This window comes from Leptosomus discolor, chromosome 8, assembly GCF_034619465.1.
Source record: "Leptosomus discolor isolate bLepDis1 chromosome 8, bLepDis1.hap2, whole genome shotgun sequence".
Taxonomy (NCBI): Eukaryota; Metazoa; Chordata; class Aves; order Leptosomiformes; family Leptosomidae; genus Leptosomus; species Leptosomus discolor.
In genome coordinates, this window is record NC_141398.1 from 40,588,990 (window position 1) to 40,616,392 (window position 27,403).

Sequence of the window (27,403 nt, forward strand, 5' to 3'; positions counted from 1 at the left end):
TAACTCCCAGGACTTCAGTTGATAGTACACTGCAATAATACCACACTAAGTAAACAAAGACTGACCTGAATGTTATCATCTCTTCCCATTTAGACTCATTTCCCCTCTGTGTCCAGTACTTCTATGAAACTAGGGAAAGAGTGAGAGCAACTGTACTCGAAGCACTTAGGGGTGAAAAAAAGGCAAGGCAACAATGGTCTCCTAATGTGTCCCTTTTAGGAATCTGAAAAACACTCTTATCTGGTAAACTACTACAACAGATGTGCAACTGACACTCACCTAGCCTTCATTATGGCAAATAGTCAGCTCCAGTTTGGACATCATGGCTAAATCCAGTACCCAGGCAACTATACAATACCCACTAGTTTGATACAATCCCGGACATTACTGGGATCCGAAAAGCGGCTTGTTCTGATAGGCAGCCCAAGAAGAAAAGCTTTGTTGCAATTAACAATTTCAATTTCAAATGACATACCTATTGCATGAAGACAAAGCAAGCTTTAAATACCAGGAGATCAAATTCGTTATAAAGCACAACAGCCAACTGGAAAGGTGACTGAAACTACTATTAAATATTTCTCCATTAACTGGAAGGAAAAAAAAAAACCACCACCCACACAAACAAAACCAAAAACCAACTCAAAACACAGGCATATTACAAAACTTAATGCTTTCAAAACGACACATCTACAGCCTTTCTGCTATATACAGCAAAATGAAGTCTACAATCAGATCAAGACTCCCAAGCTGTACTTTATTGCTCTTACAGAGCAGAAAACCAACAACAAATGTGGGAAAGAAAGCACAGAAAACACCACATCAGAAGTAACAAACCCAGCAGGAACAGAATTCAATTAGGAAGTAGAAAGCAAGCTAAAACAAAAAAGGTAGCACAGAAAAGGAAAACCGCTAGCTAGCAGAGGGGCTTCAAGAAGCAATGTAATTCCAGAATACCTACTGAAGTGCCTTTTACAGTCAAAAAGCCAGTTTATCCCTGTTACTTGATGACACTATAATAACGCAATCTACTAGCAGCCTGGTGTAGATGGAGTTAGTGGTCCAGCAGTGCTTATCTCCACAAAAAAAAAAAAAAAAAAAAAGATGAAGAGAGATGAATCTCTTCCCCCATCTTCCTCCTCAGGTGTCCAGATCCTATTTATTAAATTCACAGTAACATTTAGTCACACAAAAGGGTAATGACTGCTTCTCTACAGGCAACTCTCAAAAGCCACAGCATGGAAATAAAACCTGAACCAGCATCTGATGGGAGTAAATTAGATGAGATTTATCCAAAACAGAAAAGGGACAGAACAGACCACCAACAAAAGAAACGCTTGCATAGCCATTTATAGCTGTTTCCATAGCAGTATAAAATACTTCAATTGCTTTAAGTGCCAAGGATGACAGCACAACAAAAGACATCATATGACAGGCTGCGATGCTTTCACAGACCAAGGCAAAATATTCTGGGTTGGGTACCAAAAAAAAAAAAAAAGGAATACGCATAAACCACATTAACCTCCATAAAAGATTGGTTAGCGACTTGCTTTGCTCGCCCACAGAAGAAACTTGCATGCAAAGTTTGCATGCGGTTCCCTCTCACAGACACCTTGTGACCCTAGCCCCCTCCCCCGGCCAGCCTCACCCTTCACCCACCTTAACTTCTGCCACCAACACTGTGGGTCATGCAGTTACACACACAAGCCTGCCAGCACTGGTTTCACTTCTACTCGAGGAGATTTGCCTTACACTCATGAAATCGATGCTACTGTACCCTTCAGTACTACCATAAGTATTTTAATTCGGTCAAGCCACAGGTAATATGGAGACCTGACACTCAGGACTCCCATATTACACTTCTAATTCTATACTGATTGCTAAGAGCATGAGGTCCTTCAAGCCGGGATTAGAAGACAGCCTTTACCCTAAGAAGAAAGCAAGTTACTCAGCTAGTTACTAGTCCGAACCTGTGGTGCCTGCAAGTTCCTCCCACATCTATGGCTGCTTTTGTTCTTGAAAGCAAGTACTTATTTTTGTGCTTTCTGTTGTTCAGCTAAGTCTTCTGGAATACATTAGCACTTCCATTCAACACACTGTGGATGTGAAGCTGCTTACGGCAGCTAACATCTCAAACGACTACGGAAAAAATCTTTTTTTTTTTTTTAAACCAAAAAGGTGTATATTTTTTGGTAAATCTTTTCACCTCCTCATTAACAGCTGATTTGAGAGACTAATTCTTAAAAGTGTAAGAGCTATAATTTAAAAAGCACTGTAAAAAGTTGATAGGCTAATTTTAACTTTATCCCTAAACATAAAAACTTACCGTAAAAGAATGCACTCATTCCTGCAGCACTATGTAACTGCTGTCTGCACTAGCTATGCTGAAGTAGACAGGGAAAGACAGTGTCTTGAAAATAATCTAGTCACCACAAATTGTTCTTTGCATCAACCTCCGCTTCAGTGTCATATGCCAAAAGAACATTGATTTAGTAAAACCAGTACAGTATTAGTAAGTCTGTGCTACTAAAATACGACACTAATACGCGCCCTTCAAGCATTTTTCAAGTGGGCAGGGGAAAAGGGGAAGCGAACAGATAAAAGCTCTTGATCCATTCTATCAACTATAGCCTGACAAAGCAGAAAGGGTTATAGAACAGGCCACATCACCTTGATAACCTTCCTGCATTGGACCCAACCAGACTGTGAAATAAGCCTAGCAATAGGTCTGCTTCACTTTATTGTTTGGATTCATCATATTGAGTCAAGCCTGACAGAGCGTGATCAAAAGACAACTACCTACCAGATCACCTGTAGTGCGGTAAGGAAAGACAAATGAAAGCAGTCTCTCAACAGCAGTCCCTCAGAGGAACAAACGCATATTTATGCAGAATCAGGACATCACCCTTTTCAGGCAGATGAGATATGTCACGTATTTTCTCAGTTAAAAGTAAGACAATAATACTGTTGCAGAGTCTCCACATAAGTTTCCTTAAGCGAATGACACTCACAAGCCTATTGACAATCTACATGTTCTCTGGGTACCTTTTCTCCAGGTCGAATGCTGCCACATTTCAGGAGATTGATGTCAGCCTTGCAGTCATCCATGAAGCCACATATCAACCGATAATCGCTGAAGATAATGGCTGTCATTTTAGTGATGTACTGATGGCACTGGTATTCAGTGATATTGCCCCTGTGATCCACCAAACATGACACCAAGAAGCCTTTACCAACTGGTTCATCTGCACACTCCTTGATCTGTTTAAAAAAAAAAAAAAATACAGTGGCTGCAGCTACTGAATTTAACCTTGTTATATAAAAAAAAAAATCCTCAAAGAAACTTGCACCTGTAGCTTCAAAATCTGCTGGCAAAGAAACCCTCTAGGCTTTAGTTTGATTTTCAGTAAGTCAGAATACTTGAAAATATTTCAGAAATGAGAAATACCTCATGTGTGCCAGTATCTCAAGTAAGCAAATGCAGTGACCTTGAGGATTATAAAGCCTCTTGCTCAACAATCATCTTTCATAATAATCACATTGAACCCCTGCAATCAAGTGGATTTGTAAGAAAAATGCTAGTTTGACAAACCTTTGTTTAGAAAACTGAGCATATTACAACATCACTAAATCTTGGACTCTCACTAGCTACCTGACCTCGTACAATATAACATTTTGGCTAGAAATGAGACTGATTCAAAAGTCAACACAATATTTATCAAACTGTTTATGATTTGCTGGAAGCTGAGAACTACTATAAAGGAAAATCTTCATCAAATTAATTTTTATCAAGAACTGCTTGGTGGTACTAAACCATTTTACTCAGTGGTCTAAAAAAAAAAAAGTAAAAATCATTGCTAACAGAAGCTGAAAGCTGTGCAGGGACTGGAAAAAGCAGTGTACATGGACAGGTCCCCAATATAAATCACAGCCTGCACTGCTCAGGGAAGCAGACAGTAAGGTCAAAAACGTCACCTCTGGAAGTAAGAGATGCAGGCAGTTTTGACAGTGTCTTTCCAAAGGAAGTGGAGAACATGGTTACTTATCAGTTAAGGATGCTCCCCAAGGAATCTTGCGATAGAAGCACTGCAACACCTTGCTCCAAGGAGTACCGAGATTACACAGGCTCTGCTTAACTCTGGGAAGCCTGTGTTGAAAATACTTGCCTAGTTCTGGTGTCCCCTGTTCAGGAGTATGCTGAAAACTACAGCCCTAATGACGCAGAAAGCATGTTTGACAGCCAGACGCTAAAATTCAGTGGTGACAGTTTTTCAAGCAATAGATACAGCAGTTGACTTGATTACATCAAAGATTCAGTCCTGTACAAATACTGGAGGGCTCATCAATCTAAAGGGAGATCCATGGCAATCAATAATCCAGATGGGTTCAGATACCAAGCAAGGGCAGTGCTAAGGGACCAGGCAGGGAACCATTTCATCAGTTCTCAAATACCAAGCTGGTATCTTTATACTGGAAATCTTTAAAAATGGAGAGGCATCTCTAGAAAGACAGATTCTGATTCAAACAAGAATTAACTCAGGGCATCCTGACAGACTCATACAGGTCAGACGATGAAAAAACCAGACCTCTCTCTGCCTCAGTTTACAAGGCCATTACTATCTATAGAACAAATAAAACGTGCGACATTTTAAATACCATCATTTGAACGCAGGTGTAGGCTGGTAGAACATTTCGTATTTAATCTATAAATCTATTAGAAAAAGATAGTTACTAAGGTCAATGTAATTGTTACAGATAAGGCATACAATACATTTTGAAGTGAAAACACGTATTATTCATTGCAGGGTGAAAGGGAGAGAGCTGAGTAAGCTTTCTCTGAGAAAGCTGCATCTTTGGTTTGGCCCTACTTCAGCTCAAGTACCACGAGCCAAACCAGCACACAACGGTAACATGCTGTTTTTGGAAGAGCTCAGCTTTGCAAACAGCCCCAGAGCTCCATGGCCCAAGCCACTGAACTATGTAAAAGACCAAGTAATCATGTCATTGCCTGACCACTTCTGAAACAACCACCATTATCTGTTAGCCAACTATAATTCTAAATTAAAATTATTGCCAGAATTTATAAAATGCCAACAGTTGAGAAAAAAGTTGATAATTAAATCTATATTTAGCTGATAAAATTAAAGGTGGACTTTTCAGAATGTACCCAGTTGGGACAGTCACCAATTCCCAAGTGACTTTCACTAGAAATTACTCTTCTAGTTGTATTTTGTTCTTAATATAAAGCAATACTCAAAATCAAAGCTCAGTCACGGGCAAGAAAACACTTACCTGTTAGTGTGAATTAAAGAAAAATATTAATAGGCTGATACTGTATGTTAGCAGTATACTCCCACTACATACATCAGTTTTAAAGAGTGTTTTATAAATACTTAAAAAAAATTAGTGGAATAGTTTATGCATCTGACTCAGTATTAAGTATCAGAAGATCAAACACATGAGGATTATTGTTACTCATGCAACTTTTTTTCCCTTTAAATAAAAACCACTCACTAAATGGCAAAATACCAGCAGTTCATGTTACCATTCACCACAACTATAAGAGGAACACTGGTGGTTAATGTAGAGCTAAACTACTATGCCCTACCCACTGCTTTCAGACATCATATCCCCAATTTAGAGGGTATCATTTAGAAAAATGCCAGACTGTCACTGTACAAAAGTGGTAATTAAGCAGACTGTTAAAAGAGCATTTTCAAGAATGCCTTGGTTGTAAAAATTCTGCAGCAGCTATATGACGGAAAACAGAAAAACATAATCTTCCGTACAATTGCAAAAAGTGAGATTTGACAGATTTCAGTGTTTGCTTTTGAGAGTTACTGAACTCCAAAGGCAACATAACCCTCCGATGCAAGCCATTTTCCTTCCATGGTTTAATATTCTAGCCTTTCTTGATCTCTCTTTATACTAACTGTTTCCCACTAATGCTATTCTTACCGCAACTCAGCTTGTGCTGAGAAGGGGAAGCAGAGCCCTAGCAGACCAAGAAGAAAAAGCAATTGAGTACCCCTCGACTACAACACTACTAATTCCCAAACTTTTGGAGCTAGGCTGCTGTTGACATCCTCGGTTTCCAAGACCTCTGCGTGCTCCTCTCAAATGAAAATTTTGAAAAGAATGGAGAACCATATAGGTGGTTCCATCAGAACGTGAGGAATTGGGGAACCACTCATTTTAAACCTGCTCTGAGCATTGGCAAATTCCTCTTGTCTAATAAGCAAGTCTGCACCACTGAAAGCTAGACCTACAGAAAATAAACTGCCAACACAATCTGGGGTTGGAGAGACAATCTGCTATTCATGCAACTGGCTGTCTTTCAAAAAAACCTACTTTAAAAACCACAAAGGAAACATCATCTAGAGGAAGCTATTTTTTTTTTTTAAAAAAAGCAAGTTTATGGGTAGGTGAAGTTATTCTGGTGGATATAAAAATGACATTTTTCAGAGCTTGGTTTAATGACCAAATTAAGTCAGCTGCCCATACTGCTGAAGAGCCTTGGTTTCACTGCTTCCCCTGAAGTCAAGCTGAAAACTACCCTAAAGGGAAAAAAAACTCAGCTCAGTCAGCTCCTGCGTGGCTGAGTGCACAGCCTCAAGAGCTCTAGCATGACCATAAGCAAAGAAATGATTCATCACATAATCTTTGAAGCTGGACTGAGGTGTGTTGATGCTTGAGAAACAGAGTACTAACGCCTAGTGCGACCTGAAGACAGGAAGCTCCTGACAGAGGAGTCGTCTCTCTCTCTCTCTCTCTCTCTCTCTCTCTCTCCCCCCAACAGTCCTTGGAGTCATTAAACTTTGAGCTTCGAAGAAAAAAAAAAATTGATTCATCATTTGATGGGTATGTGCATGTCCTCTCTGCTAGCAAGACAATCCAAAACCAGCCTTATGCTAAATGCAGTGGAACCCCTGCTACACCAACACTGCTACCATTGTCCAACACTTGACAGAGAGGGGACAAATCCAATCCGCAACAGATTTCTGACAAAAGGTCAGGTAAGAGCTGATGGGTTGCTAAGTTTATCATTTGTTTCTCTGGCCCCTTTGCCTGGCACCATCAAGGTAACTGGCCTTTTTCACAAGGAGATCAAATTCATTATGCCTAGTGATTTGGCATATAAGACCAGAGCTTCCCCAAACCCAAAACGATATTCACACATTATTCACTACCACAAACAAATGAAAAAAACCTTAGTGCCACAACAGCAGCCATGCCTTTCTTCTGACTCACCTCTGCAATGGTGGACTTGCAGACTTCTCTGGCCACAGATTCAAACTTCGGATCTGTAGTCAGATTCAGTTTGTAGTTCCATAAAAGCTGCAGAGAAAGCATTTGTAGAAAGGGGGTTTAAGAGCCTCCCGTAGAAAATGACAAATATTTTGCTCCAGAAAAGAATGAAACATAATTTATTCCCCATCTGCATCATCCTCCTCCTCAGTGCAACAATCAATGCAAAGTCTCCTTGACAACAACTTTGTCCCTTCATTTCTGTAATAATTTTCTCATCTTGAACAAATTCAGGCTGTTAAAAATCTCTCCATAAGGTCGTGAGCTGACTCATTAAAAGGAAATATAACTAATGAAGACAATTTCTTAACTGAAAGGATAAATCAATGAAAGCCATAACTTCCTGCCTGCTGCATATTTAGCAACATCTTTAGCCCACCACACCTTTCTGTGCCATGGCCTGTCTGCCTGATACAACTGACCTAACAAAAATTATATTTATAATTATATCTCATATTGAGATATGAGCAGATTTCATGCTGAAACCTAATAAAAACCTAGTAAAAAAGGAAGGAGGACACTGCAGCTGGTCCCTTAATCACTTCCTTCTGTGAGGGGCTGCCACCAGACAATTTTGGATGCAGCTATATTTCAAACCTACAGGAGGTTCTCTCTCTTGGTAATAAGCACAACGATACATTAGAGGTTAGGTTGCAAAATGCCTCGGTAAGGATGACAGTTCTTCTAGGAGCCAGAGATTAGCTCACATAGGAGCCTCGATGCATTGGGTCATTGTGCAAAAATCAATCTTGGGCAAGTCACGCTCTGCAGATATATAAGCATCCCAGATGTCCTCCTGAGGCAGCATAAAGTAAAAATACAGGGTAAGACAGCAAAACCTCAGCAAATTAATAGCTGAAATGTTGCCTGAGAGAAGCTCTATTAGCTCATCTGTTTGTTTTTTTCTAGGAACATAAAGTGCATTTAAACATTTTTCAGTAATGTAAAGATTAAATAGTTTTAAAAATTCATTTCAAAACCTCTGCCTTTGTGACAAAATCAAATTAATATCAAAAAGATAAACAGTTTGATCAAACTATTATTTTGACGTTTCAATTGTACACAAAACACTAAGAAAACACAAACATGATCATACACAGGGAAAGCAGTTTTACATAATCTCCAAGGGGGCAGAAGCATGCCCAGAGAACTAAAAATGGAATCGGCACAACTGCACCATCTTCCACACCTTGCATCATGCTTTTGGAGTTGTGAAAAGTTAAAAGAGGAGATGATGGGAAAATAGGGTTTTTCAGGGGAAGTTGTAAACATACAGGCTTAATAGACAAAAGTGAATAAACAGAGAACCTGTCCTCACAAAGGGGGCTGTAGACCTCTCCCAGCCAGGATCGGAAGGACAGGAATGAGGTCCAACACCGTAAGAATACACCTCTCCATTTGTAATCTCAATCTTTGGAAAGTCTCAAAATGAGATGCTCTCCAAAGGAACCTTCCCACAGACAGAAGAAAGGTTAAACTTGCAGCATAAAAATCCAGATTTTAGCGCTAGGCAGCATTTTCCTAGATGATCAGCAGTTGTACTACCAAAGACTGCAGAGAAAAGCAAAGAAAACATCTGGACGTGAGACACCTCTCTCTGTGGTCTAGCTTTTGATTACTCCCCTTCAATTCTGCTGGGAAAATTAGATTTTGCCCACACCTCCTATTCCTGAATGGCTGCTATATTCCACAGCAGCCTGCTATCTGCCCTGTGGCAGAGACACTTGTCAATTAATCCAGCAGAGGAAAGGTCCAACTTTGATTTCTAGAATTCTCAATTTCTTCTTCATTCAGGTAGTTTCAGGTGGCACATTTAAATGTCAGGTAGATAAGTTTTAATTAATGAAGTTTTCTCTTTTTCAAAAAAAAACAGAAACATGATGTGCCCTTCATCTGATCCAACCCTGCACAACAGAGAATTACAGCTGCCATGAAGCAAGGCAGCGCAGTGCTAAAGGTTAATTTATAAACACAGTTGGAAATTACCAGTTGTACAGCATGGCCCAGTTTCATTTCTGGAATGTATCTTCCAATATTAAAACAAAATACAGCTCTCAAGCATCTGAAATCAAGACAGTCACTGAGGCATGCACTCATCTGTCTGTGTCTAGGGCAAACCAAACAATTAAGGATCTTAATACGGTGTATTCTAACAGAATGCAAATGAGAGAAGCCAAAGGAAACCTAATATTAACCTTAGCTCTGATGATTTTTTTTTTAAGTGTCTCCGGATTTGAAGAGTCAGCTTGACAGCCTGAAAACTGGCTAACAGTTTGCTCACTGTTAAACACAGCGCCGAGAGGAAATCTGTTCTAAAACCAGCCAAGTAGTTCAAACTGCCTCTAAATATCACACCCCCACAGCATTTTCCAAGCAAGTCTAAGAATTTAGCAGCTGTGAAAGTAATCCAGAAGGCTTCAACAGCTGAAATTAAGGGTTTAAATTCAGTATTGCTCACATCTCTCAAAAAAAAGAAGTACACCATATTGCTCCCACCAACTCATGGGAACCACCCCCCAACTATAAAATAGGAAAGATGTCTGCTGCTATCCTACTCTGATACAGAAGTACAGTTTATAAAGCTCTCGGATATGTTCCATTCCAAAGTCTCCAGTAAGACCACAGTGAAGATACTGGGTCAAAGAAGTCTCCTTGTGTTCTTCTTCCACAGGCCAGTACAGAATCCCAAATGGGTCCTGACTGATGCCTGTTGCAAACTACCAAACTATGCAAAATACCTAAGGGCGAAAAGGAACATAAGGTGCAAATGTCACAGCTAGAGACTGAATTAAAAAAAACAATACTTACATGATTGCAGTCTGAAGAGATTTCATTATCTGGCTGAAAAGAGAAAAAAAAAGAGTGTCAGTTCACTACTGATGTGATGCATTTAACATAGAGTATAAACTCATAGGATAACATACTATCAACTCATTTTCATTACAATAAACAATTCTACATAAGCAATAGGAAATTTTAAAATTAAAATTTTATTTAATTTATTAATTTAACAATATGCATGTACTTTATTTTAAATTAATTTATCAATTTAATAATCTGCATAATAAGAGCAATGATATCTAAGTACCAAAAAGATCAAAATAACAGGTACTCCAGACACAGTGCTGTCTTAACTCTACAAAACATAAACAGCACAAGAGCAGCAACATCTAAGCAGACACTGCAAAAGCATAATGAATGTGCTAGTGTTTGGCCCAATTGCCCAAACTGAGAAGGCAAAAAAGCATCTGTGGGAAAATAAAGATGTGGTAATTTGAAACAAATACAGTAAAGTTGTAAAGAAAAAGAAGTTTTATGCATACAACTGAAGGAGAAAGGTAGGACTCGCCTCCCTCCCCCAGATCAAAGTGTTTATATTCTCCATTCGAGAAGCAAGGTCTTTTTTTTTCACTTTGGGCTAGGTAAAGGGGCTGGTGCAAAGCAGCCCCGAGATTTACACTTTCAACCACGAGAAACTGGTAACAGCCAATATTCATACATAATTTCAAAATATTTGCTATATTCTTTATTTTATAATAATGAAGGTACTGCTATGTCCTCACGACAACCCAACCAAGTCCTAACGCACAGCCTGCACCAGGCCAGTCGGCGTGTTTGAAAACATCCACGCTCCACAGGGAGCCACGCTGGAAAGAACGCCGGCTGCAAATCGTCCTGTCCTCCTTCCAGCCTGATTAGCTTTCACAATGGAGAACTTCTTGGGAAAAAAAAAAAGTTCACCACACAAATGTGTATCTCTCACCTCCATAGCAAACCAGAACAAACACAGGACAAAATTTCTGCCCATCACACCCACAGAAAAGCTAACTTGGACTTGCAAAGTCTCTGCTTCCACTGATACTGAAGATGTCAGATGTGCCCTAAGAGCCACAGACACTCAAACCCACCCAAAGCTTAAACACGTCATTGACACCAACACATTAGACCTCAGATATTTGACATAACAGAACTAGCATTTCACCCGTTTTGGAAACAAGCAGCCTACATCTCAAAGTTTTTCAGTGCAAGTGTTTGCCACTGCACGACATGTTAAGCCAACACTTTCACCACTGCTGCTTCAGAGAGCACGAACACCAGTTTATGGGAAAAAGAAAGCATGCAAAACGCTTCCAAGTCCTTAATTACAGCCATTATTAACTGAAGCACTTTTATTTTCTATAGCAGGAAGTGGCAGAAATTATCTCTCCACTTAGAACGTATAAGCCAAAATGGTACTTGAAGGATCACAGTAATTAATTGCAGTTTGGTCACACTGTCACCATCTAAAACCATATCTCCCAAAGTAATCATAATTTTGAAAACTGGGATACCAACTTTTTTTTAAAAGGCTAGCAGATGCCTGCTCATTATCATCTGACTGCAGAGGTGACTGTCACAATCAAAAAACTAAGATGACATCCAAACCACACTAATTTAAAGCAGCCTCTAAGACCAACGCTATCATGACTTACAAGGTGGTTTTCCCTTAATTTTCTGCACCCGTCCTAATCATTCAGCAACAGGCAGAGGTTTTAGACTAAGCTAATTTCAAAAGCTGAGTCAGCATGCCCTCCACTGAAGTTGCTGGCTCAGTCTTTTAGTCAAGGATAGTTTCTTTTTACAAATATATAGGCTAGTACTGTAATTCTCCTCTAGAGGACAGGACTTACTAACACAAATACAAGCAGAAGAATTTGTAAAGGACAGGGAACACTCTCCCAAAACCCTTATTGGTTGCTTCAGTTATTTTTGCACCTTCCAGCCTAGTAACCTTTGCTTCAGATCTGAAGATTAAAGCTCAGCTTTTCTGGAAAGATGAGCCCAAGAAGATAACAGACTGGTGCTTACTGACTTGGGAAGCTTAAACAAGCTTTTCTTGAAACACACAACATTAAAATACCGCACACTGAAACACCAGCCTTCCTTGCGCTCTGCAGCAAACCTCAGCTCCGAGAAATCAAGCCTTACTCTTCAGAGAAGAGTAATGGAAGTTAAAATGGGACCTTAACTAAGCTGTAGCACTGCATACATTCACAGTTCGGTACTTAAATATGCAAAAACATGAGATCTAGCCAATAATCCCTTAAATGTGGAACAAGATGGCCACCTGCTAGCTAAAAGCCATGACCCTTCTTCCCTCTTACCATTGCAAGTGTAGGAGAGGTGGGTTCAGTAGCAGTGCTGACCTGCTCCTCCCTATTTAACTGAAGCAAAAAGAAAAAAATAATCCTTTTTATCTTGTGTCTGATAAACCGAAGGGCTGAGTTTGAAGAAGAAAAATCTCCCCAGCACAAACCACACCAGTTGTGCCTTTCTAAGGAGACAGCCTGTGGCCCTCTATCCACTACATCCACCCAAGAAACCTTCCAAACAAGAGCAGTTTCAGAACAATATATGCTTGTGTAGCAAGAGTCATAAGGTACGTTTCAAATTACCACTAAGAGAAGCTGAGGAGCAAGAAAAGCTGCATTGTGTCATTCCCACGTGGTGTGCTGGAGGAACACGGATGCTCAGAGACCCCTGGGGCAGAGGGAAGGAGGAGAGCAGCCTACACCGGCACTGCATGCTAGTCAAGGCTTTTTAGGAGAGGAAGCTGACAGCAAGGAGGACGTTCCACTGATTAGTGAGGGAGGAGGATTTCCCTTACATCTCCTAATTGGAGGATTAAAAACAGACTTTACAGAAAGTACGTGTGCCTCTGGGCTCACAAAAGCTTTTGCTGTTTAGCAGATTCAGTGGGAATATATTGCCTCCTTTTGCAGTTCTCTGAAAAGCTCTCCAAATTCCTTCGCACACTAACACCCCATTCCAGAACATGAACACCACTTCCTACCTCCCAGGAAAAGGAGAGTTTAGAACAAGTACCAGCTATAAGAAAATCTGAACAGAAAAAACATTTCCTTCCATTCAGCTGCATACAAGACACAAATCATACTGCATTAGTGTTGTGAACCCTACTGAGAAATTCAAAGGTTTGTATGAAGTTGTATCACCACCAGACTACGAGGTCGTCAACACTATTGTGTTTAAAAGTGCCTCTTCTCATCCACCAGATCTCAATTCCCTGAAACAAGCCACAACAGCCATCCCTTTCTAAATCTCTCTGCTTCAGCAGTGGTGTAAAAATACGTCAAAACTATACAGCAAATGAACAACCCACCATCATTACCCAGGCTCAAGGAGGCACACGGCATTGGTGTTCCAGCTTCAGAAAGCCCATCATCATACTGGTTCCCAGCAATACTTACCTAGTCATAGCTATATCATGAACCAGCATCATGCATCACCATCTAGTGAAGAGCACGCTGCCTGGGCTGCAATTACTGTCACCTCCACAGCTTGAGTTGGAGCCCCTTTCAGCTATGTATACAAAACAGACTTGATTTGGTCTTATTTCATTCCATCCTAAAAAATAATTTACACCATTGGATTTTGAAAAGCAAGGAAAGAATCCTAATCAACACCTGTGGATGAAACTCAAGGACTTGGGAGAACACTCTGCAGGGATTATTTTAATCACCAGCAGTTGCTTGACCTTCCTCTCCCTTGCTCCCTTGCAAATGTCATGCAAACGGAAGAGTCTGAAGTCAACCACACAAGTGCCTTTATTCCCAGATTTCAATCCCTCCTTTGAGCAGAACAGGGGATGACAGCAGACATTTCCACTATTCTTTTAAGGCAAGAGTATCAGCGCATTTCCTGGAAAGTAAGGACCAGGCATATCTCAATTACTAACCACAGATAATCTTCATGCATTGAAGACAACAGACTTTGAACCTGCTCAAGCAAAAACCATTGAGAACCAGCATGGAGCAAACCAGCAAAGTAAAAAGGCAACTGGCTTGTGGATAGGAGGAACCCAGTAGATGTTCTCCCCCTAAATTCAGGAACAGATTGTGAAAAGATCAAACAGGCCAGTTAGGAAAGAACATTAACAAAAGCACCTACCTTCCCATGAAAGAGAGGGTAGGCAGACATCCACTCAGACTGCGGGTGTTCCCCAGTTCACTGCACTGTCACACGTACGATACACTACAGAGCACGGTGCACATGGAGACGCAGTACAGGCAGCTCATGGTTCCCAGCCACGGCACAGAAGTTTTCGATTCTGACCTAAACATATTTAGCACTAATATCTCTAGAAATACAATAGAGCAGGCCAGCTGACCCGGGAGCTTCTAATGAGGAGACACTACCAGGCTGATAAAGGGAAAATTATTTCTTAGCTACGTCCTTCCCACAGAGATCAGAAAACCTCCCCAACCAGGACAGCAAACTCTCAATAAAGTGATTCAATCAACAGGTATCAAGCTAGCTGGACTTATAACACCAGAAAACAGCACAGGCTAGACGCAAATTAGTGATCAAGGAGAGATATGGGGGCGCTGCCCTCCTGCAAACCTGATCCCTTCCCAAGGCAATCACTAGAAATGATTCTGCAGAACAATCTGTGGAAGCAAGAGCAGATACAGTAGTCTAGGCAAGAACCAACACAGCTTTTGTAAAAGAAGAAAAACCACACATCACACAAACCACCCATGCTTCAAACCTACTGAAACATCCTGGAGTTCTGTGCCAGCAAGCATATGGCTACAGAAAACGGTTTTCACACATCCTGCAATCCTGAAAGAGTCATGTGTGATAAAAAAAAAAGTTAAAACCAGTGATAATTTAGGTTCAAAACAGATGAGAAGACTTTGTAATTTAACTACACATCTAGTGAGCAATAGAACTTAAACTTGTTAAGCTCAGCTTGAAATACCCTCTAATGCCAGTGATCTGTTAGTACTAAAAACAAACCTGGTGTTGTCGTATCAGCAAAAAAACTCTACACTTACCATTGATGCTTTGAAAAAAGCCAGCCTGAAGCACAGTACTGTGCATATATTACAAACCAGTTATCAAACTCCTAGCTTCCATATACTTTGCTTATTTCACATAAATAATTTCCCCACACACACTTACAGAGAGCCAAAGTCTGCCACACTGCAAATTATTTGACTGAATAATTATTTCCACATTGGTTACACACTCCTAGTTTCCGCAAACTTAACAAGTTACACACAAACACCTAACAACTACTTACAAAACAGAACTTTGTGTATGAAAGTAAAATTATCAGGACCAGCAGAAATTTTACTAACCTTGCATAAAGCACAAGTAACAAAACACCCCAAACACCTAATTCTGAAACTGTATTTTTCACTGTTTTAACTGAATTCTAGAGTCTACAAACTTTCCCACCTATGCTGACATCTTATATCCTCCATGTATATGATACCATTAATGGTTTCACATTTGCTTTACAGTAAGCAAAGCCTTCAGCAGGCTGCGTGCCTTTCCTCTACAGCAGTGCTCCCTCCCTGTGCAAATACCACAGGCAGTAAAAGGACAGAAAACACTCAAGTTTTAATTCTGCTGCATTGGAAGTGACCACAGAGCATGGTGCAATTAAAGGAAACACCTCGAGTCCATTCACCTAACAAGCCAAATATCTGTGCTGGTTATTTCTGACCAGCGGATCGCTTTCTCCCAGCTGGCTGTTCCTGTGCAGAGCTGCAAGGTGGGTGCTCAGAGGCTGCACGGCTGCTCTGTGCTGGAAGTGCCATGCTCTGTGCAAAACAGCCCTCTTGCACAAGCTATTCTTGTCCCTGCTGCTTCTGTCTCCTTGCATGGGGGACTCTCAAGCCCTTAAGCCCTCTTGGCAGGGACCTTTCTCATTTCAATGCTGACCCACCCATCAGAGCACGTTCTAACACTCTGCAAGATCAAAGCAAATTTGCCCCAGATGTTTCTGTTTGTTCTTCCCTTAGTCCCCTGTCTTCCTCCTCTTGGAGGCTTTCCAACCAGCCCCGATGCGTTGTGGAGCAAGACAGACCCCGAAATCATGTGTTTGCCACAGACGTTTGGCAGCACTGCTACCAGATACAGTGTTTCCCATAACACTCCTCCACAACAGAGCTCTGCTACTAAGCATAGCACCGACACAGAGCTGCAGATCCAGCCAGGAGGTTTCGGGATTTGCTCCTGGAAAGTGCTCTCTCACAATGCTGGCAAAAAACTTAAGCGAGCGAAAGGCATGCAAGGATGCTGGTAGTATCACAAGAGAGGAGGACAGGAGATGGAGAGCTGGTAGAAAGAGCCAGGTGAAACCACAGCAAGCTGCTTAACCGACCTGATACCCACCAATAGTGGTGGCAGGGAGTCTGCTGTCTTCCTCACCCTGACACTGGCTCCAGCTCATGGCAGAGTCCAAAGCTCAGCAAATCAACAGTAAAGCTGTTCGCCGTTTTAGAGTTTTCTGCCAGGTTAGTAGAAATGGGCTTACGGAGGAGTCCCGCCAGCACCAGTCAGATTACTGGGAAAGCACAGTGGCATCTCCACCTGCAGCATCAGCCAGCCCATACATCTCTAAGTTACACAGAAACAACCTAACTCCCAAACTACCTTCCTGGACCAGAAACATCCCAGAATAACTGAAGAGTATTCCAGCAGAGGCAAAATGGACAGCATGGGTTTCCTCAGTGCTGCACAGCATCTGCTGGGGGTTGCAGGGGAGAAACGAGTGAAGAAAGGAATGGAGGCCCCAACAAATAATTCCAGTACAACAGCTAATCAAAAAGCTTTTGTCAAATATGTTCACCATCTCTAAGTAAGTCAAATTTTGGCACTTACTCTCAATATAGAGACTTCACATCTTTTGACTGTACGCAGTCTGTAGTACCCCAGGTTGAGCTTAACTTTACAGAAAACTTCCAAGAAGCCATGAAGAGTTCACAAGTAAGGTTCAGTTTTACACAAAACGAAAGGTTGTTGTACGTGGCATGGTCATGTTGTCATAACTGTGCTTTGCTCCTCAGACAGTAACATTTTGAATGCACATGGCCTGGAACTAGAGAAATCCTTTCTAAATTAGCTTTGTACCAAAGCTAAGAAAAAAGTTCATACCAAAAGCTCTGCATCCCAAGGCACATGAGAAGCACAGCACTCAAGCACAGGTTTCAGAGCAAACACTGCTTACTCATCTCCCCACTCCCACAACTTAATGAAGTGTTATGCTGCGAACCAAAGCAATCACGCACTGACATTCCCCTCTTGCAGGCAGCTTCATTAGGCTACCATCGCTCATGTGCTGGATAGTATCTCTAATCATTACCAGGCTCCCCCACCAAGGGCTCTTGCTTCATTCAGCATAAACAGAAAACAATGCTCTAAACACTCAAACAGCCAATATTCATATTTGTCTTTGTTATTCAATGTGTGGGCTCATGACTCCAATTTTCCACACAAAGCCATACAGCGCTCCCAAAGATCCTTCCCCAGGAGCATTTTCCTCCCGCTCTTTCAACAAGGCACATGTGTCACATCCATCAGGGCAGTGATCCTCACCAAGGCACAATAAGCATCTCATGCCCATCATTCAGGGGCACGAGCAGCACTGCTTTAATCCTGATGATTTACATTCACACATTCCACCTCCGAACCAAAATAAGACAAGCATCCAAACAGGTGGGAAGCAGACTCAGCTATTTTTAACTCCTGCCAGCTATTCTATTTAGAGGCAATAAAAATCAAATACCTCAAAAAAGCCACTTCAGCCTTAACCACAAACCACAAGAACAATTTTATTTTGCAGTCTTCCCTCCTTCCTTCAGAACAGTGGTGAGAGCCCTACTCTTCCCCACTACCTGCCCCAGCTTTTTAAGGACAGAGACAAAATAAACCTAGTTACCTCTATCACAGCTGTCAGTATTTCAGATCAGGACAATAAAGGCACAGTTACATTTATCATCAGTACTTCCAAAAAGTGCTGGACATCACACGTGCATAAACAGGCTCATGAAAGTTCTTGTACTAGTCCCTTGCTGTTATAAGAATTTTTTAGCTTTCCACATAGCATATGTCCTCCTAAATTCCCAGACAATATTAGCATCTCTTTTGTCACCTTGCAATGCCATAGAGGGGGACAGGATGTAGCAAGGGACCCTGCACGCCAGCTCTGTGGTGTTATTACCCTGCAAGAGATTTCCTGAAAGCACCAAGTGTCCTGGACCTTGGCTGTCAGTCCAGCTGCCTTCCTGAGAGATGGGTAGTACGATGGGGAAATCTCCCTCAAAAGCAAGAGTAGCCTTAGCACAGGCAACGTTCAGCCACTTTAACAGCTGGATTTGAAATAAAACATTGGAATTTTCTTCAGAAGATCCACAGGGCCCCCAACACATCACTTGCTTCTTCCCTGCAGTAAGAGGCAGGTGAAGAATAAGTACTGAGCCAGGCAGCTCCCTGCTGTTAAAATAAACCGTTTCAGTTCTTCTCACACTTCAGCATTAACCACAATCATCAACTTTATCATCCCCTGCATGCATCAATTTTACCCAGTACTATTCGAAACGTGAAAAAAACCCACAACAAATGCTCAACGACCATGCCCAGCCACCACCCTCTCCTTGGCTGTGTCTATCCTCTTTTTCTTCACTACAACACTCTCGAGCTCACTGAAAAAGCTGTAGTTACACAGCTGCTGGGAAATCCCGATGGCGACCTGAGGCTCCCCAGTGCTAGAGACAGCAATTAAAACACTCTCAAGACACATTCCAACGTAAGTTCATTATGTCAAACATAACACGGGAACTGAGAAGAGCCATGCTGCACACAAGCTTTTGACTTGACGCCACTTACAAGGGTCAGAAGTCTGGATTTTAAAATACTTTGAGAGATCAGTCTATGTTAGGAAAAAGCTGGACTTGCTATGTTACTCATTCTCCAATGCTCCCAAAGAAATTTCTTTGTTGAAAACTTTCTGGTTATTTAAAATAGCACACCCTGTTACACTAGAGAGGCAAAAGTCACAGAGAGAGGCTATTATAAATTCGCTCAGGGAACAGCACTGCCTTTGTACACAGTGCAAATGCGTGCAAATAAGCACAAAGCGTTAATGCATATTAAGGTCTACAGCACAGCCCACAATGGCAGCTTGCAAGCAGTCTCATTCTGCAAGAGGATGAGGACACCACCTCAGCAGGCCAGAGGACTTCTCCAGCCCTGTAGGAGTTTCTCCCTTGAGATCTCTTTTGCTGGATTCTCACCATCACCCACTGAACTCAGCAGGAAAAGTCCATAGGCTATTTTTAGGGAGTCCTGGAAACAGCATGGTGCCCTGCTTCCATTTCAAGTCCCTCCCACACAGGAAGGGCTGCCCACAAGATGCATGTCCAAATAAGCTCCACTCCCTATGCTACCCTGCGCTTCAGAAAGCGGTATTGAGCTGTGCTTCCCAAATAACAGCTAACAACAATCTGCCACCAATTTTCTGTCCTTTTATGAAAAAAAATCAGAAGGCACTCAACAACAAGTTTCAGTACTTTAAGGTGTCCAGGTAGGGCATCCATCCTGTTACACTTGCAATTAAGCGGCTCTAGTTATCTGTTTTGCAGTTCTCCTTGGAAACATGAATTCTGGTTAAATGGAATCTGTGTCAACCAAAAAGCACCAGCCAGGATAAGCCAACCAAAGCCTTAGTCACAAAGAAGTACCCACCACCAGTCCCTCTCTAACCAAGAAACTGAGGAAATTCAAGAGAGTCCAAGCAGCTAGAAGTCAAGTCCTCTCTCCTCGCACACTGGAGAACTGAAACAACCACCAAGTCCATCTCATGGTTGGTACCATCAAGCAACAAGACTGGACAAGATGCACCAAATTCAAAATTCATGAGGATGCTGGTGAAATCACATCACAGGGAACCCACAGTGGGTGCTCCTGTTCTTGAAGCCATGGACACACAGCTCAGGAACCTGCTAGCACAGCAAACCTTTCCTTTCCTCCTCTGGCAACTCACCACCAAGTTCTGACAAACAAGCCTTTTCTGCACATGAGAACAAAATGGGTTCTCAATTACAACTGCATTCACTTCAATACCTTGAAGCTGTGGCACTGAATAGGAATTGAAAAAAATAATCATTTTTTCTAATCATTAGAAAGCAACAAAAACCCCACTTATTCTCAAGTCTCAAAGGTCATAATGACCAGGGAAGCTAGACTGATGTATTAACAATTTTTCCATGTAAAACAACTGTTCTGATCCTGTATTTCAGTTCAGTGCTTAGTTCTACTTTAACAATACTCATCTTCTGCATTTTAATTAAGATTCCATTTCTATGCAAAAGCAGCTTGATGCATGGAAAAGTAATTCAGGACATAATGTCTTACCGTTTTTAAACATTATTAAAAAAGATAGAAACATTAAGATGCAAGCATTTAAATAATTACAGATCATATCAATTTAGTCAGGAAACATACCAAGCTTAGCAATAAAAGCTAAAATTAGCTGCAAAATAATATCACCAGACTAGAAAACTCTAGAAAAATTACCAGGGTGTTTGAGCAAGACTAAATTTATTCAGATCTAAGCTTCTTCCTTATTTAAATCAATCTGCCTGGGAGCCACACAAATTGTTGTGGTAAATTGATTTCCCTAGTGTCTGGTTCTCCTTTCGTAACAGCCACGACAAGAAAAAGGAAAAGACCAGAAAGACAAGATGAAATCGGCTGATTCACAACATCGTTAGGCATTCTGCATTCAGACAGATTATACTTCACAACATTAAACCAGTTATAAATGTCTCAGCAAGTATAGGCAGCTGGGCACAGTGACTCACGCCAGAGCTGGTAGGTGCAGCGCTCAGCCGCAGACCTCAGCACCAGCATCAAAATCAGAAATGCCATTTTTCTTCTTGGAGAATCATGCAATGCAGCATGGCTAACGCACTTTATTTTCCTTTACTACCTCATCTCTGCTATACTTCAGCAACACACACCTCTATTTTATACGTGCAAGCACATGAAACAGATTTTCAGCAGATCTACAGTGTTAATGCCTTTACTGATGTGAAAAATATTGTAGTGCTTCATTCCTGCTTGGCCAAAAGGTAGAACACGCCACTCGAAGTCTTATTGAAAAGCATGACACACTTGATTAAATAAATGCTTAGAGCATTTACCTAAGGAATTGAGCAGCTTGTTTTTAAGCTTGACAGAGAAGCAAGATAAAAAAATAAATCAAAAACCCCTAGCAGCATCCCACAGCTGTTTCCAAGACTTATTTACCCTTTGCTACGAGCTAACCATGTGGTCTTCAGTGAAAAAAACCATTTGAGCTTTTCTTCAGGACCGAGTTTTTGTGCATGCCAAATGAAAGTGATTGCTGTCTGTTCATTTCTCACAGGGGAGCTGCATTATATATGAAAAGGGTTATCCAGAAACATTTACTATACACATCTACACCAATAAGGAAATGAGTCACCAACCCACTGGCAGGCCTGATTCACAGCACACAGCATGCTCAGGCCTTTTAGGATTTGTGTACAGAATACATGGGAAAGGCAGACGCAAGTCACAAGTCATTTTAAGAAAGCAGATCTAAAACACAAACTAATTTAAATGTATTTTTTTCCTCTTTTGCTTGGGCATAATTTCTTCAAAACCATGGGACCAGCATCTTATTGTACACAGCCGTAGAACTTTTCACCTGGATGAATCATGTTTTCTTTATATAAACTGGAAAAAAAGCAAACTCTAATGTTTATTTTAGCCCTGGATAAAGTCGCTTGGATTTTGTTCAACAGAAAAATCAACATGAGTAAGTCTATACAGCCACTGCTAAGGCAAGGTTTCCCTGGTATTAGTAACAAACTACCAAACGGAAATTCTGCCTGCCTTCAGAACATGCGAACAAAAGCCCTGTTACAGGACCAAACCAAATACCTTTCTTCAGTTCACCACACTGATTAAAGGATTAAGAAAACTATACATACATCTTATTTAAGCTCTGTACTTCCTCACGAGTTTAGATACGGGTTTAAATTAACCTTGTTCCCGGGAGAAGCCCAAGGCACTGAGCTGCAGCACGCCTCTCTGTAGGTACTGGCCTTCTCTGCCATAGAAGCTTGGCTTTTAATACATTTTGTATTTTTGACAGCTCCTTTCCAAAAAGCACTAGGGTTTTTCAGCTTGAACTGCTCAGCTCAATAGCTATATAGAGCCGTTAAGTCAAGCATTTTGCTTGAAAATTCTGACCGTAATGGTAATTCGGAGGATTTAAAATGATACCACTGTAAGCAGTCAGATCAGTAACAGTTTCCCTTACGCCAAACGAAGAAATCATAGCTTATAGTTTTGCACAGATGAGCAACTTAAAAAAAAAAGGCATTTGATGCTGGATTTCAGAAGTGAGCTTGAAGAGCCTTCTGGAAAGCAAAAGTAGTAGAATGTTGTCTCACTGGTATGCAGGACAGCCAGACACCTGCCCGCAAATCCTTCCAATTACTGTTTCCATAACTCCTACTTAAAAAGCTATGAATAAAGACAAACGGCAATTAAAAAGACAGAGCACACCTACAGCTTCTCTGCTAATAACGACAGAGAGAAAATAATGAGGGAGGGGAAGGAGAGGGGAGAAAAGCAATATGCCAGTCACTGCCACACTCCGCCGTTGCTGCAGCCAGCTCTGTACCAACACACAGCACACCACTCTCGCAATACCACCACCAGTACTACTGCTCAACAACTTTCACCTGTCAAAATATGGGAATTTAATCAACAATTCAACTGCTCGAGAAGCAGCTGAGTTTTCTTCCTCCTGATTATTTCTGTCAAACAGCAAAATCAATTACAAGGCTCAGGAATAGAAAGGTAAAAGCCAGCCACCTGCACCGGGCAGGGCAGGCTGGAAGGGCTGCAGGCAAGTACACCAGCAGCACCACACCACCTTCTTGTCCTAACTTGAATTTTTGATGATATCTAAAAGAGAACTTCAGAGTTTAGGTTTAACAATTGCCACTTGATAGAAAACACTTTATTCTAGTCTCTGGTCAATGGTAGTAGTCTCAATAGTTACGGACTACTAAACTATTTGAAGCTACACACTAAAGCAAGGTTTTCCTACCATCTGAAGCCCAGCTGTGGCTGAAGAAATAAACATGAACGTATAAATCTCTGGTCTCTGCAGGCACAGCAGTGCCCAACAGACAATACCCAGTTTTTAGGATTACTTCCAGTATGCTGATGGTAAAGCCCAGATGGTCCTCACAGCAGAACCTGGTAATGTGGAGATAGTATTTTGTCCTGACCAATATGCAAAATAACCACGTTCCCCCCAGCAGGTAACACTTGAGAATAGGACTAAGAGTCTGATCTGTTCTTATCCAAGTGGCATGGGAACATGATGTGGTTTGCATGTCCACAGTCAAGGCAGTGGCATACTTTTGAGGACATGCAGGGGGAAAGCTGACAGGAGTACTCTCAGGTAAGCAGTTTTCCACCCAGTGTGAGTGTTTAAATCACTTGCATGCAGATTTCTATCTGAATGATAAGAAAAAAATGTTTGAGTGGTGCAACTTTTGCAACAGCAAGGCGAGATCTGAATGCTTTAAGCACAGGTCAACATTGCAACCAAAACCACCTATTTTGGTCTCCCACAATGTCTTTGACTAGCCCTGAAAAGGCCTTGCTCAGAGCAAGAATTAACACTGCTGGGTGAAAAAACTTGTCAACCTCCATACAAAAGGAACAGAAAACTTAAAAAGTTACCCATCAGGTTACCAAATAATTTATCTATGCATTTTAGGATTACCACACAATACAGAATAGAGAAGAGGCTGGAGATATGATTGTCCCATGACAATTTTTAAGGAAGGATAAAATCCACAATACCAGATGTATTAGATGCATCAAACATCTCCAGGACCAGGTCAGCTATTTCCAAGTAACACTGAGAGGCAGAAGCATCCCTGGTAGGTGTGCATGAAGAAAGAATACCTGGCACAGTAGCAACTGATACTACCTCTTATGAAACACATACTACTTTACTTATTTATTAGTGAAAATTAAATCTTAGCAAAATATATACTGAAAGTGAGCACTCAAAGCTCCAGTGGTATCATTTGGGTAAGAGCCCAAATGTGACACAAGAGTTTGAGGCATCTAAAAAAACGAGAGCAGATGAAGAAAGGAACTCAAGAGCAAAACCCTCAATAAACGGAAAGTTACAATACACAGTTTTCTATAAACTACCTTTCAACTCAGATGGCGCAATAAGGAAGAGAAATTACTTGCACAGTGAGAGCAAGATCATAGAATCACAGAATCCTAGAATAATTTGGGTTGGAAGGGACCTTTTAAACGTCATTTAAAGATTTTCTCTTTTTTCTCCTTTGTGTGCATCATTATCAGCTGCATTTTGAAAATACGTAGCTCATGGTGAGCACTAGGCTTGGCACCAACACAAGTGGTGCACTGCTCTTTGTCCAAACAATCTAGAGGGCATAGCAATATATTACCTCCATCCTCATTGCCCTCAAAAACAAGAAGCAAGGACAGAAAAGCCTTAGAGCAAATTAAGAACTGCCATGTTCAGACAACTTTCATTTAATCACAGGCCAGGCATTCCTGAAGCCCGCAAAATTGCATTTAGTAAATGCAGATTTACATTTCTAGCTGTAACATAGCATCTACCAGTTCATCTGGGACAACCAGATTAACAAGGATATTTTTATAATAGATAATCTAGCAAATTACCAAACTAGCCTTAACACCAAGGTCAAGAAGAAAACACACTGTAGAATAACTCTAATTTTAACCTGTTTCTGCACGAGAAAACTTCTCCTGGTTTAGGGTTTGTCTTGGAAAAAGCATGAGCTAAAACAATTAACTCCAAAACAAACCACTCATGAATTATTACATGACTATGGTGTCGTAACTGTACTGCAAAGAATCCCCACTTAGACAAGCCTACTGTCTTCACGCCTCAAGCTGCTGAAACACAAACATTCACTGTCACCTGTATTTAGCAGGGAATAACAGAAGGGTCACTACCATGATGCACAGAGGGACAATACAATTGTCCACCTAACCATTCCCAGTGATGAAGAGCTTTGCATTGCATCTATATTACAAAGCAAAACTTTTTTGGTACTTTTTGGGTGTACTTAAGCAAGTCTATCAGAACTCCAGAAGCAGATAAATAGTTGGTGAATTGCAACATACTTCAGTTGACCAGGGAGGGGGGGTGGTCCAAAAAGCCCCAAACCACCCTCCTTGCTTCTACTCAAGAACTTCTGTAAGCAGTTTGCTGCTCGTTTTCTGCTTTCCACTGAGCTGAAGCCACTCCCAACAGCCTCCAGGGTCAGTGCTGCTGGGGAGGAAAGGATGACACAGGGTAAGTGCAAGATTAACTTAGGTTAACCTGAGCTACCACGGACCCGCTCCCTCAAAACCAATCCCCAGGCCCAGCTCAACCTGACAGCAGGCCAGAAGCTAGCAAAAAAATCTCTATACTCTCTCTCTACAGGACCAGCGAGATTATCGAGCCAAATGTCAAAGTCCTGGGAGCAGCTCCTACTGTAGGAGACTAAAGAAGGGCACAAACTGCGTGGAAGTTACACTTACAGGCCAACAGAACAACTTGGCTGGCTCTCAAAGGGTAATTTTTGTAAATAAAAAAAAATATCCCCCTGTGCCAAAGTGGCTGCCAATTCTTCAGGCAAACTGGATGAGAAATGAAAGTGAATTATAGGTTAATATCAGGAAATCTCAGGACTTATTCTGAAGTCTTCCTCATACTGTACACACTCTCCTACATTAGATGAACTCTTTAAAAAAAAAAGCACAGGCAAAAAACCCTCATTTGTTCCTTATCAGTTGTATTTGTCATTACATTTTAGAGCCCAAGAAATGCAAACCTAGCATTTTGCAGGCAAGCACAAGGGAGCCCTTACACCAAACCCAACTCAAACCACTGCGAGAAAGGCCGTTTTGCTCTGACTAAGCTCCCAGGCTTGTTACCACAAGCGCTAGCACTATAGTTTCCCACAGATTCACACTTTGCAAGTAATCTAAGACATAGAAGGCTTCCGCCCATTTGAACTCGCAAAGCTGCTTCTCAGAGGACAAGCAATGCTACCCCGTTCCAGGGATGACAGTCTGACGTCTTCAAGTAACCAACTGTTACCGCCCAAGACAACAAAGGTCTTCAGAAACCAACTTGCTCCTCTCGTTCTTGCAACACAGAACTGCAAAGAAAACATATTATTAAAGCATATATTCTTCTCTCGGGCCTTCCAGTGAACTGTCCTTGACTGATCCCAGCCTACCCATTCCTGAAGAGCAGCCAAAGCAGGATAAACCTGCTGAGCGCTGCATCCACAGCAGCAGGCGGAAGAGAGCTTCTGCAAACCGAGACTAATTGTGGCTTGCTTTTGGAGAAGGGGGCGGTGGGTGCAACATGATTTGTCCAGTCTAAGGGGGCAAACACTAACTCTGCTATTTTCAGCTCAGCAAGTTATCACAAGTGCTCGGTTTGACTTCAGAACTGAAGGAAGACCTTCTGCATGGAAGTAAAACACATCTGGAACAGCAAATTTCCCTACACACTGCTTCAAAACCAGAGCAGACAATTGCACAGGCTTGGCACTAAGTTTGCTGACTTTTTACAGTAAGATATCCTCTAAAACACACACGTACTTTCCCATACATTTCTGGAAGACTGCCTCCTTCAATGACTCTGCTGTGCAGTGGGAAACCTTGCCAGAACAAACAAGATCTTAGTAACGCAGGTGGGGCTCACTGCTGGAAGCCAGCTCTTGCCGCCCTTTGAGACAAGCAAATGGGAGTTAATCCATCAATTATTCGAACTGAAGACTTGGTCCTTCTTCTTCATCTTCTATTTAAAGTTTTGATGGGAGCAGGATTAGCAGAGCGAGACTTTACACTGTAAACACAAGAGAGCTAGGAAAGGTGAGTGGCGTTTCGGCTCGACACAGCAGCATCATACTGTAAGGTGGTTTGCTGAAATGCTTTAATTCTTGTAAGGCAGATTTACATTATCTTCTGAAAAAAATGAAGCACAGTATGCAAGAACACTCCTGAATTTAAAAATCATTCATGCTGTTTTTTCAGATGTCTTTCCTTTTAATCAGGCTCTTTAACAGCCTCCATGCTACCTTGAGCTACAATTTTTTTTTACAAAACTGATTTTGTTACTACACCACCCCAATCTAGTTGGCACAAAACTTCAGGCAGATTCACTTCCAGCACCCTTTGCTGG

At 41.4% G+C, this 27,403-nt stretch overlaps 1 protein-coding gene across 1 annotated transcript in view; it reads right to left on the reverse strand.

Moving 5' to 3' along the window:
* GLG1 (golgi glycoprotein 1) overlaps nucleotides 1–27,403 on the reverse strand; it is an 82,496-nt gene that overhangs the window by 32,468 nt on the left and 22,625 nt on the right. The window contains exons 2-4 of the mRNA XM_086468964.1: nucleotides 10,114–10,146; nucleotides 7,249–7,335; nucleotides 3,043–3,258 (exon numbers count right to left, since the gene is read on the reverse strand). Coding sequence (XP_086325090.1) covers nucleotides 3,043–3,258; nucleotides 7,249–7,335; nucleotides 10,114–10,146 — 336 coding nt within the window. The remainder of the gene's footprint in view (nucleotides 1–3,042; nucleotides 3,259–7,248; nucleotides 7,336–10,113; nucleotides 10,147–27,403) is intronic.